General features: G+C 38.4%; 1 protein-coding gene across 1 annotated transcript; it reads right to left on the minus strand.

Annotated features, from left to right (window-relative positions):
• Positions 1-12,943: 12,943 nt before the first annotated feature.
• Positions 12,944-13,569, minus strand: LOC102010067 (basic proline-rich protein-like; the record flags this gene model as incomplete). The annotated part of the gene is given in 2 exon segments (XM_013514645.1): positions 12,944-13,139; positions 13,228-13,569. Coding segments are annotated over 2 exon segments (485 nt in total), but the record flags the coding sequence as incomplete, so codon positions are not given.

The following is a 13,569-nucleotide window of genomic DNA, read 5'->3' on the forward strand; positions in this document are numbered from 1 at the left end:
CACTACACTATACTAATATGATACTATGTTTTAGATTGTTTGTATGTTTGAGACAGGGTCTTGCTATGTAATTCAGGGTAGCCTTGAACTCACTATGTAGCTTAGGCTTGCCTCAAACTTGCGGTCTTCCTCCTGCCTCAGCCTCCTGAATACTGGAATTATAGGCATGTGCCACCATGTCCTACCACTATATTTTTGTTTTATAATAGAATGTGATAGACTAAGTCTTCCCACCTTTTTCTTTTCAAGATTGTTTTGGCTATTCTTAGTTGTATTCATTTTCATATGTCTTAGAATCAGGTTGCTGTTTTCCACAAGTAAATCAAATGGGATTTTCCTTAAGAGTGCATTGAATCTATAGATTAATTTGGGGAGATGGACATATTTATAACATTGCAACTTCCAACCCAGGAATGTGGCATGTGTTTCCATTTATTTAGATTATCTTCAGTCTTTCTTAATAAAGTTCTACCCTTCATTAGATTTATTCAAAGTATTATATATTTTTGTGCAGTTGCAAATGACAGCTTCAAGTTTAAAAATTTTTTTTGTTTGTTGCTAGTAAATAAAAAAATAAATTTTGTGGCTTGGTCTCATATATGAGTTTTCTACTGCAGCATAACAAATTATAACAAACTTTGCATCTTAATAACACAAATTTATGACGTCACAGTTTCCAGGCATCAGTGGGGTCCAAGTAGCCTGTGTCAGATATCTACGAAGTGTCACTGGACTGAAATCAAGGTGTGAGCCAGGGCATCTTAGGCTCGGTCCTCTTTCAAATCCACGGTTACCGGCTCAATTCAGTGCCTTGTAGGACTGAGGTTCCTCTCTCCTTCTGGCTGTCATCTGGCAGGCACTCTCAGCTCCTAGAGGACAGTGCAATTTCCTATCATGTGGTTTTCTCTACAACACAGCACTTTGCTTCTTCAAGGCCAATAAGAAAGTGTTCTCCTGCTTCTTCTAACGCTCTTACGAGAGGTTTCGTGGTAGGGGCCAGCAGGATGGTCTCCCTTTGACTAACTCAAGCTCGGCTGATCAGGCTCCTTAATTGTATCTGCAAAATTCCTTCATCTTTGCCATCTCCCAAAACCTAATCATTGGGGTAAAATCTTATCATATTCATGAGTTCACCCACACTGAAGGGAAGACAATTATATAGGGTGTGAATACCAGAGGACTGGAATCTTGGGGGACAAATTAGAACTCAGTTCACCACACTTTGTGTGCAGCAAATTCACTGGTATCATTTTTTAAATTACAATTACCAGTGCATATGAATTGTACATTCATGGGTTTGATTGTGACATTTCCATACATAAGTATATTATACTTTGACCATATTTACTCTCCCTTCTACCTCTCTATTATTATAAATTCTAGTAACATAGCTATAGAATTACTGGGATTTTTAAAATATATATTCATACTATTAAATAATAAATTTTGTTTCTTTCCAATTCTTCTATCATTAAAATTTATTTTTCTTGCCTTATTGTACTGATCTAAACCACTAGGACAATGCTGAAAAAAAGTATTGATAGAGGGGCTGGGGAGTAGTTAGCTCAGCGGCACAGCGCCTACCTGGTAAGTGCAAGGTCATGAGTTCGATTCCCGGTACTGGAAAAAAAAAAATAAAAACAAACAAGCAAAAAAAGTATTGATAGAGTCTGCTTATTTTGTATTCCATCATAGCTCCAGTGCCTAAAATAAGGGATAGGACATAGCAATTTTTCAATACATATTTAAGTGAATGACTGCAAAGTTGAGAGATGGGGAAAGACATTTCCTGCTTCATCATTTGTACCTCCAAATCTCATCCTGACCTAAGTCATCCCCTGTAACAGTCCTCTCTTTTCCTTCTCTTTCACTAAGTAACATTTTTTTTTGTCATGTTCAATCAAGAGTGTTAAAGAATATTGGATCCCATGATTCAGAGAATACTATACACAAAGAATATTTGCGGGAAATCAATCTTTATACTCAGTGAAGTTCCTTTTTTTATTTTAAAGAGGAAAAACAATAAACATAACAAGGAAATTAAGTTTCAAAACAGGTTAGTAAGACAGATACAATAGTGATACATCGCACATTGTTCTTCCTAGTAGTTATTCAGAGTACAAGATGTAGATATGATATCTTATCTATACAATATTAGCACAAGACTTTCTTTTTAATGAACTAATAGCAACTAGCTGTATAACTATCTTAACTATCTTGCATACACATATACTTTTTTTTTTCCTTTTCTTCCTTTCCCAGATCACAGTTTGACTTTAAGTTCTTTTTTGAGGAGCACTTCTGCTATGTTTCAAACACTTTGAATATAAAATACTATATTAAGAAAATCCTCCTTAGGCTTCCCTTCTAACACTCCATTTATCCTCTTTTTCTTCTTTATGATTAAGCTAGAAGCAGTTTACCAGTGCTTTACTCTTCTTTACATAAGTCTTCAATTCAGCATAATTTGCTTCCAATTCCAAGACCACCTGCCAAACTTCTCTTACAAGGATCGAAAGTGACATTTCTGATGCTAAATCTAATGGACAGCACACATCTATTGCCATGGATGATACTCCTAGCTTCCTCCCAGAGATTTTTACTTCACTTGTCTTCTGTGATGCTACAGCCTGCTGGATTTTCTCATATTCCTCTAGTTTTTTAACCAGAGGGATATGCTAACCATCTGGAACCAAAGGAATATCACTGGCATGCATCAATCTAGGAATTAGTGTCCAGAGGAAAAGAAGAAGAAGGAGAAGGAGGAGGAGGAGAAGAAGGAAGAGGGAAAGGAGAGCATATATCTTTTTTTTTTTGTTTTTGGTTTTGGTTTTTCTCCGGTACCGGGAACCGAACTCACGACCTTGCACTTGCCAGGCAGGCGCTTTGCCGCTGAGCTAAATCCCCAGCCCCAGAAGAGGGAAAGGAGGAAGAAGAGGAGGAAGGAAGAAAAGGAGAAAGAAAAAGAAGAAGAAGAAGAAGAAGAAGAAGAGGAAGCAAAAGAAGAAGAGACCAGAGCTCGTTCTCTGTCTACCATGTGAGGACGTAGGGAGAAGGTGGCCATCTACATGCCAGGAAGACAGCCCTCACAAACATCTGACTGGGCTGGTACACTGATTTCAAGCTTTAGGCCTTCAGAGATGTGAGTGATAAATTTCTATCATTTAAGCCTCTATGGTACTTTGTTCTGACGCTCAAGCTGACTGAGACATCTACCTATTGCACTTAGTCTTTATCATCATCATCTTCATCTGAAAAATGGACAACTAGTTACCCTTTTTATTTTTTTAGACAGGGTCTTTCTATGTAATGCAGACTGCTCTTGAACTCACTATGTAGCCCAGGCTGGCCTTGAATTCACTAAGATCCTCCTGCCTCAGCCTCCCCAGTGCTGGCACCATCACACCCAATTTTGGATTCCCTTTTAACTGCTGATGCTTTACCTTCTTTTCATCACCTCCAGTAACTGATTCCTCGTGGAGTGGTCCAAGTGATCTTTCAAAAAAAAATTTGTGTCATTTTTTTCCCCAAAGCCTTCTTATATAGATTAAAATAAAATTCAAACTGCAATATTGTCCGGTTTTGGCCTACTTGTCTCAATGGATGCTGGTCATGTTGGTAGTTTCTGCTTAGTCATCTCCTTCCTGCCTCAGACCTTTTTTTGAGGATTATTTCCTCTAACTGGATCGCTCCACCCCTACTAGTCACCTTCCCTGATCAATTTTTTTTTTAGTTTAAATGTTGCTTCTTTGGGCAAGAATTCTCTAATCACCTATGTGAGATTATGTGGAGAAGGACATTCTTCGATTAGAAAGCACTGAGGACACACAGTGATTTGTTTATTGTTGCAAAATGAACTGGAACCTTTCACCTGAAGATAAGAGTGTGTTTGAGTTGCAGGAGATCTCTATTTTTTAGCCTTGCCATGCATTGTAAAATTAATGGGAAGTAAGGACTGTGATTGTACTGGATTGATAACTGGTGGTCAGCTTATAACCCCCAGCTGAACTGAGTGAGCGTAATGCTGAGTTTGGGAGGCCCACCAGGAGATTGTTGCCAGCAGCATAAGAGGCAGACCTGGAGAGGGATAATGCTTTAATTACTAAAATGTTTGGTATCCACCCATTTGTACTAGCTATACCCTTGGTTCTTGCTCAACAAAAGGTGACTGATACTGGTAATCAGGGCTGCTGTCCAAGAGGCTGTAAGCCCCCTGATCCCAGACTTTTGCATCTTGTTTTTCTTGTCTCTCTTACTTTTTCTTTTCGTCTGTAAGTACCTTGTTCTTGGAACCTGTCACCCTGGATAGAATGACAAGATTACATTTACTTCTATGAGTTTTCATTGCGTCCTCTACTTTTCCATGACATGAATTCCCAACTGTCATCAACAATTCCTATAATTGTTTAATGTCTCTCTTTTCACTTCAGATTTGGAGTTTCACGAGAGCATAAATTGAATCAGTCTTGCTTATAGTTAGCATACAGGACCCAGAAAGTCCTTGATAAATATTCATTGGATGTCTGGGTGTCTATTTAAGAATGAGGATGTATGTCAAGGGGTAAAGGAATATTGGTATAGGAATATTTTTTTCCTACTTCTTTATTATAATTAGAAGTTGAGAATCAGAATATTGGTTCCACCATTAAGAGGATAGACAATTTTGACAAAAATTAACTTTATTCTGGGGGCAAGCAGTGAATAATTAATGTAGAATATAACATAATGAGGTAAAATATAGGTATTTTAGGAAGGCAGTAAAGGATCAGACAGGCGGAGGGGAGAGCAATTTCTCTCTTGCATGCCATTAGCCCGAGAGGTATGCTGACCACACGGAATTGATGCAGCTGTCATTGGCACGAATCAGTGAGTTGGTTTAATCATAAAGACAAAGCTTTTTGTTTGCTCACTGATTTGATATCTGCTTGTTGTAAAGATTTGTGGGGAAAAACTGTCAGTAGTCTGACTTTCAACTTGTAACAGATACAGAAATACTCAAGCTTTGTAAATATGTCTTATGCTCATTTACCATTTCTCTTGCTACCATACTAATCTGCAAAGTAAGTTGGGATAATCTTAGAGGAATAGAAATAGGCTTTTGCATATTTATAAAGGAAGAATACACTAAAATAAGCTATACATTTTCTTAAAAACCTGAATCCTTGTAACCAAATATAAGAACTACCACTTGGATTAAAAAATTGGTAAGGAGTACTTAAAATAATAAGATGAATCTATATTATTATGTCCTAAGTTTTAAATACTTGCTGCCAAGCAAAATCTTCCCTATAAGATTTTTTTTTATAAGTAACAGGATGTTTTATATTTCATATACTTTTCCTTGGGACTTGGGAAAGGATCCTGATAATTTTTAGATTCAAATAATAGCTACTTCCAGTGAATATAATACTCTACCTTATTGTTATGGCTTGTGTCTAGATACTCCCCTCAAAAGCCTCATGTGGTCACAGGTGGGGCTTTTAGGAGGCGGCTGGATCATGAGTGTGTGATGGTGGGATTGAGGGTATATGATTACCAAATTAGTCCACTGATTGGTTTGGCATGGTTCTGGGTGTGGATAATGGAAGGCCTACCCTGGGTGTGAGTGAGGGGCTTGTTTGAATGTAATGGAGAGAAAGATCACCAAGATTTCAATGTCAGCCTGAGCTATATAGAGAGACACTGTCTCAAAAACAAAACAAAAAACAAAACTAAAGTTAGAGTTTGGGAAGTAAAACTTCTAAATTGAAATCAAATTCTGACTGAAAACTTGTTTTTATTAAAGCTCAGAAGTTCATAGAAGTAAAAGTAACTAAGGCTAAAAAACATATTTTACTCCTTGGTGGAATGAGAACCAAAATGATCGGTGGCATAAGAATGAAATGATCTTTATGTTGTCTTTAGGTAATCAGGGAAAGTCACTATGTAACTGCAATCCATTGTTATATGAAGCTTTCATTTTAGATTCTGATTGTAAAATCTTCTTAGTTTCTTTTTTTTTTTTCTGGTACTGGGAACAGAACTCACGACCTTGCACTTGCCAGGCCGGCACTTTGCTGCTGAGCTAAATCCCCAGCCCAGTCTTCTTGGTTTCATGATACTCAGTTATGTTTTATCTCTGTTTATTTTCCTTATAAAATATTTCTGCACTGCTTGATTTTCTTCCCTTTAAAAATATTACATACTGGTGTAAATATTTGTATTCCTGTTGCTTAAGAGGTTCTCTCTGTATGGTGGCTGATGTTAAGTCACATACCCAATTGATACATAAAGTGGTTATTGTGGAAATCCCTTGAGAGGTCAAGTATAATTTCTGTTTTTCTAGAAGCATGGCTCCTAAATTGTCTGTAACTTTCCTAGAAAAATTTTTAATGAAATTTTTCTTTTTCCTGGAGATGTTTTTTGGGGAGTACTAGATTGAACCCAGGACCTTCACACTGAGATACATTCCCAGCCAACACTTTTTATTTTTTTACTTTATTTTTCAAAATTTTGAGACAGAGTCCTGCTAAGTCCCTAAGTTGCCAAGGCTGGGCTTCAGCTCGTAGTCTTTCTGCCTCAGCCATCCAGAGTTCTGGGATTACAGGCATGTGCCCCAGTGCCCAATTCAAACTAATTCCTTATTCTGTTTAGTGTATGGAAGAAATTGTCTTATATTTATAATTATTTATTCTGCTTAATATATGGAAAAAGTGACTTACAAGATCCCAGTTGTCTTTATTATCCATTCATTATGTCAATAAGTTTTTAATAAGCTCTTACTTTACACCAGGTACTATTCTAGGTGTTTGGGGATAAAGTAGAAAACATAATAGATACAACCCCCTGCCCTCAGGAAGCATACAGATTGTGGAGCACACAGACAATAAGCAGGTGAAATACAAGGGGTTAGATAGTAATTAAAACCAAGGAGGAAGGCAAAAGAGAGAAGCATATAGAGCATGGTATTTCAATGAAAAATATGGGTGTCAAAGGCTGCTGCATGAAAAAGGTGAAATTCAAATAAAGGTCTAACGGAGATAAGGGGGCGAGCCGTACACTTACCTGGAGGCATTCCAGGAAGACGGAGGGAGGAGCATGTGCAAATATTCTGAGGCTAGAGCATGCCTAGCCTGTCCCAGGAAGAGTGAGGAGCCCTGGGTGGCTAGAGCAGAAAGAGAAGTGGAGAAGCAGGAGAGGGTGAGTTAAGAGAGGTAAGAATGAGATGAGATCACGGGACCTTGCAAGTTTACCTCTTACTCTGAATGAGATGGGGGCTTCTGAGGGATTTTAAGCGACAAAATGATGTGATCTGACTTATGTTTCCACAGGATCACCCTGACGATTGTGCTGAGAGTAGACCGGTAGGTGACAGAGGCAGAAACAGAGAGATGACTAGAAGGCCTTGGGTACAATCCAGGCAATAGAATCATTGTAATTTACAATATTTACAAGTTTTAAGAACCACATACCACATAAAGTTTTTAAATGTAAAGTAAAAATATGATAATGGGACTGACAAAGTGGTATGGTCCAATTTTTCAATACTTTAAAATTTGTCAAGATATGGCCATATCTTTGATTACTATATTCCTTCCTCAGTCGAGTCAACAACTTATTCATCATATTCTGATAATAACATGTCCTGTGCATTTCCCACTCAAAGCGCTAGACTAGCTAAGCTCCACAGCTGACTCCTCCTCCAGCATGGCGTGTACAAAAGGCTTCATGCCGGAGGTAGGAACTACCTGTTTCATGTGCTGGCCTGTTGCTGATGTCTCATACTGCATTTTTGACAGTTTGATTGGGAATTTATAATCTTACTCTAACCCTTCATTACTATTTGTCTAGTTTCTGACTTGCCAATTTTCATACCTTCTGATCATTTATTTTACTTGTGGCCCTTTAGCTTATGAGGATTGTTGAGATCTTGCTGGCTTCTCACTTCTTACTTCACCTACCTCATCCATAGCCATATCTTACCACTTCCTGTTTCACTAATGTGAGTTTCACTACTATAGCTTTCCTAAGAATAATGAGGTAGTGAAGATTATAATAGTGATTATGACTGTGAGCTATGCTCTAAGCTATGCTAATTTAAGTAAATTTCAAATGTAATCCTCACACCTAACCTATGAGGTAGGTACTATCACTATTTCCATGTAAAAGTCAGCTTTAAAGAGCCTAAGTAACATGCCTAATGTTACTCAGCTAGAAGGTGGCAGAGCTGAGATGCAAAGAGCCATGATGAATATGCCAAAGCAGGTCCTTGTGTAGCCTGTGCATATTGTGTATGATTAAGAGAGAAGGAAAAATGTTAACCGAGGCAACATTCTCTAAACTCTCAAAGACTCTATATCTAATAATTATCTTTCTAATGTGGATTTATCACTTTAGTAATTTTGCCAAGCTCAAGTTGGCGATGACATTTGCAACACTATCAGCCCTATTTTTAAAGGATGGTACCAGAGTTGATTTTGAATGACCTATTAAAATACTAATTTCATCATTAAAACAGTTCTATGATTAGCTTCATTTTACATGAGAGAAAAATAGAGTGCTTACTGTCCGTATTTGCAGATAAAGAAACTAAGGGTTAGAGATGAAGATCAAAGTTACATAGCTAACGTGTCAAAACTGAGTAGAAAACACAAGAGTAGCCAGACTCCGAAACCTGTTATGCTAATCATTCCAAGTAGTGTACAGAATTGAGGAGTAGCCTTCCATGTTTCCAACCTCCTTGTGTTCAAACACATTCCTTGAGTGTAAATGAAACTTGTGACCTGCTTTTGAAGCACAGGATATGGCAAAGATAAAAAGACAGTCTGTCTGGTTAGCAGATTCATTTAGAGAAGTTAGAGACACTCTTCATTGGCTTGTTAAAGGAAGTAGCTGTGTTGGAAAGATGCACAGGGCAAGGACTTACAGTAGCTTCCGGGAGCTAAGAGTAACCTCCAGCAAGCACGAAGCCAGAGATTTCAGTCATGCAACGTCAAGAAAATGATTTCTGCCAATAACCTGAATGACCTTGAATGAGATTCTTCCCTCTGAAGCTTTCAGATGAGAACACAGCCTGACTGATGCTTTGATTACAGACCTTAAGTAGAAGGCAGGCTAAGCCAGTAATGGCGAATCTTTTAGAGTTTGCAATGACACAAACACCCCGCTGCAGCACATGTGCTGTGGTTTCAGTACCACTGGGCTAAGCTATGCCCAGACTTCTAATTCATAGAAACAGTGGTGTAGTAAATGTGTTATTTTAAATTGCTTAGTGGTGATTTGTACATGCCTATAGAACTGTCAGTGGATAAGGTGGGTCTTTAGTGGCATAGGAGATGGAAATCAAATATGGGCTGGTACTTGAGCTTGTTGACAACTGCCACTGTTGTCACCCTCTTCTTCAGGGTTCTCTAAGGGAAGGCCCTGTACTACTAGCCTCCAAGATGTAACTTATCAGCTGAGGGTTCTTGCTCAATTTGTATAGAAGTCATGAATTGGCAAAGTATAGCTCTTTCAGTGTTAAAAGCTGTGAGCTTTGAATGCCAGCAGCTATAAGCTTTTCTTAGTATTAGTGGCCCTCCTTGCTACTTGGAGCCAGCAGTTATCATAGGAACTCTTTTAGCCTCCAGAGATGGAAGCTCTCAGCTATCTTTCATTGCTCTCCACTGTCCTCAGCCCTAGCATGCTGCAGTGTTGCCAGCCCTGGATCCCAGTGGGTTTCAGAGCCAGAGGCCTTTCGTGTCAGCAGCTCCTAGTGTATCAGCTCAGCATGCTGTCCTAGAGGCAAAAATCAGGAGTGAGTGAAAATGTGCTGTCAGAACAGGATGGCACATGTGCAATGTCAGACTTTCTGCTTGGTCATGGATAGGGCAGCAGTTCCCTATGTGCCTGAAAGATGAGGGCTGCAGAAGGTGGAGTTATCCAGAGAGGCCACAGGACAGAGTCATCTGGGATAAGTCCCAGACTGAGGCCTGCTACTGTCAAAGGAAATATCTCATGGAGTGGCTATGGGTGCCTGATGTAGCTAAATTGGCTTAAGACATTTGGGGCAGTCATGTATTAAAAGTACCATTTGGGGAGTTGGGCCCTTCTATCCTGTTTCAAAACTGAAATACTATACTACCTTGGTTTTTCTTTTTTTTTTTTTTTTCCGGTACTGGGAATTGAACTCATAACCTTGCGCTTGCCAGGCAGGGGCTGTGCCACTGAGCTAAATCCCCAGCCCCTACCTTGGTTTTTCTTATGCTTGGATTGTACCTGATTCTTATTACATGGTAGCTGCTATTATTAAGTTAATCAAAATGGAAAATTTGAATATTAGCATCAGAGAGAATGGTAATAGAGAAATTGAACAGGGTTAAATACTTGCTTGCAAAATAAGCAGCTGATACAGAAGAGACAAACAGATGGTATGTTGAAAACATAATTATTAAGTGCATTGTTATCAAGTGAAATATTATACAATTCTTACTAGTGCTTATACAAACAGTTTTAACATCTTACATCATACTCTGTGTCAATTGCAAAGTTTTTCTATGTTAAGATAATCCTACACTGAATATGAGGAAACATCAAAACAGTTTCAGATTAGAGCCATGGTTTCAGGTAGGAGTCACACTATTATAAATTATGATGTTTAGACATTGTAACATTTAAAAGTAGCTCCAATGTGATAGAGAAAATAATTCAAGATATTGGATCAAAAAGTCAAACCCTGATGAAAAAACTACCAGTTTAATACATTCAATTTATGAGTACATATGGTTTTGCTTACCAAGGATAACTTATTTGTACTAAACATACAACCTAATTATAAATACTTGGCTGTAAAGTAGGTTAGAGAACTTGCAGGAATTTCCATTTGATAGACTCAGGTTTGCTATTGTGAAAAAAATAGAGGGGTTAGTACTCATATCTTTCTAAATTGCAAAAAGGTTTTCCTGTTTGTTCCTTGTACTAGCACCTCCTTTCCCCTCTGTATTTACATTGACACATGAATGTACAGTTTCTTTTCTTTCCTGTGTGTGTGGGGGTGGTGGCGGTACTGGGGACTGAACCCAGGGCCTTTGCACTGAGCTACACCCCAGCTCTTTTTTTTATTTTTTATTTTCAGACTGGGACTTACTAAGTCACTAAGTTGCCCAGCCTCAGCTCAAACTCACAATTCTGCCTCAGCTTCCCAGAGTGCTGCAATTATAGACATGCACCACCATACCTAGCTATGAATATATAGTAAATATGCCAAGAACACTGTTAATATGGTAGTTAAGTATTTTCTTAATATTTGCTCTTTTTAGGTCAATGACAGACTCCTCTATCAAGTTTTCTTAATTTTCTGTCATCTATGATTTCTGGGAATGAGCACTAATAATATATCTCTATGCATTTATTTGTAACTTGACATTTAATATTTAAATAATTCCAGATGATTCAAGAGCTAGCAAATGAACCTAGTAATGTGAACTTTTTTTGCCTTTAAATAAAATTGTCTAATTTCTTTGTCTTTCATTTTCAAACCTGATTAGCACTTACTTTTCTCTTTAAAGATTATGAATGGTTCTGTGGAAAGGGAAGAGTAAACGTTGTGCTGTCCCTGAAAGAACTAAGCACAATGCTTAGTGTGTATTTTCTTCTTATGGTGGATAATAAGGAAGCAAACCAGTTTGTCTTGCTCTAGTGACCTGGAGCCACCCAATGGCTACAAATTAATTCATGTGCAAACTAGAACAAATTTGGAATCTTTTTTGGAACAAGGTAGAGTATTTTTTAAAAGGCCAAAGCCAGGATTAAGGCAGCTTTTGAACTTTTGTTGGCTTCCTGATGTAGGTTCGAAATATAGGACACTGCTAAGTCCATTTCTTAGTATAATGTATGAACTGATTCTAGTCATAAAGTGAAAATATTTTTCTCTTTGGCCTTAGACAAAATTTGGTTAATCCTTTCATTATTATAAATTCATTTGTTTTAGATTTTTCAAGAAATTTAATTGACTAATAATTGTATATATTTATGGGATATAATGTGCTGTTCAGATGCAAGTTTCACTTTGAAAAAGTCACTTTAAAAAACTGCAAACAACTTAGAAAAAATTCTAAGACATTCCTTTCTTATGTACAGAGTGTGAGGTGATTAAATCAAATTGATTAACATGTCCATCACTTCAACTATTTTTTTATGATGAGAATAAAACGCCCTTTCAGCAATTTTGAAAAATATGTTATAATTAATTATAGTAATTATAGTTACTATGCTGTGCAACAGACTGCTGGAATTTATTCCTTCTTATCTAACTGAAAGTGTGCCTTTCACCACCTCCCTATTCCTTACCCTCTGGTAACTACCATTCCAGTCCACTTCTGTGTAAACTCATATCTTTGTTATTTTTTATTTGTTGTCTTATTTATTTGCAAGATCTTGTTCAATATTAGGCAAGCTCTTCAACCAGTGAGCTACACTCCCAGACCTTTTTGAGACAGATTCTTACCAAATTGTCCAACCTGCCCTCATAATGTGTAATCCTCCTGTTTCAATCTGTGTAGTAGCTGGGATTACTGGTGCATACCACTATGCTCCACTTTTTTTATAGTTAAATTTATTTCATATTCGGGATTTTTATAGAATTGTACTTAAAAAATACAGTGAATAACTTCTCAACTATTTTTGTTGTGTTGTTTTCCTCTTTGTCTTGCCCTTTCTCTAACTTTACCTCTTTGGTGGGTAAATTCTTTCACAGAGTTGTTTGCAGGTTTTTAAAGTGACTTTTTCAAAGTGCATCAATCCCCCCTCCCCCAGTGTCCAACTGTAGGAGTTATTTTCATTTTTGATTTGTTAGAACATATTGAGTACCTTATAAATGCTTGAAATTTATTTTTAGGCAAACACAAATGGAATAAAATCTTCCTAAAATTGAGACATAGCATTCAAAACATTGAGAGCCTTTGAAAAAAAAATTCTAAGACATTCCTTTCTTATGAATTGTATTTTATTGGTGTTAAGATTGCAAACTCTGAAACCGGGCTAAATAGGAATACTGTTAAGAATATTAACAATGAACACACATACTTCAAGAATCTCATTCTTCAGATAGCGGGGATAACTGATGTCAGCGTCAGGGAAGTGTGATAGGTGCCCAGGAGGAAGGCCTGGAACTTGCAGAAGACCTGACAAGGTTTCAGCAGACAATACATTATTTTCAGAGTCCAGCGGGGTGTCTTTGGGGTGGGGTGGGGGTAGGGGTGACCTTTTCACCTCTGAAGTGCTTTAATTGGGAAACCAAACAGCGGTTCTTTGAGGGGGTGAAAGGAGAGGTGGACTCTCGTTGCAGTATCAGCTGTAGAAGGCGATGGGGTGACTTAGGGACGTGTGGAGTCGTGGCGTGCGGGGTGGGCGAGGGCTTCGCGGGAGAATCGCGTCGCACACCGGGAAGGCGGAAGCCGGCACTCGGTGTTCCCGGGGACCACTCGGGGAGGGGAGGTCGTGGGGGACGGCGGAGCTGGGCGAGGATTTCCCTCTCTGCCGGTGGGACTACTGCAGGAGGCGCGGGGAGCGGCGCCGGGTGCTCCCCGGCCCGGGGGAGCTCCGGCTGCGCCC

This window comes from Chinchilla lanigera, unplaced genomic scaffold (genome assembly GCF_000276665.1).
Source record: "Chinchilla lanigera isolate Chin_1 unplaced genomic scaffold, ChiLan1.0 scaffold00023, whole genome shotgun sequence".
Classification (NCBI taxonomy): Eukaryota; Metazoa; Chordata; class Mammalia; order Rodentia; family Chinchillidae; genus Chinchilla; species Chinchilla lanigera.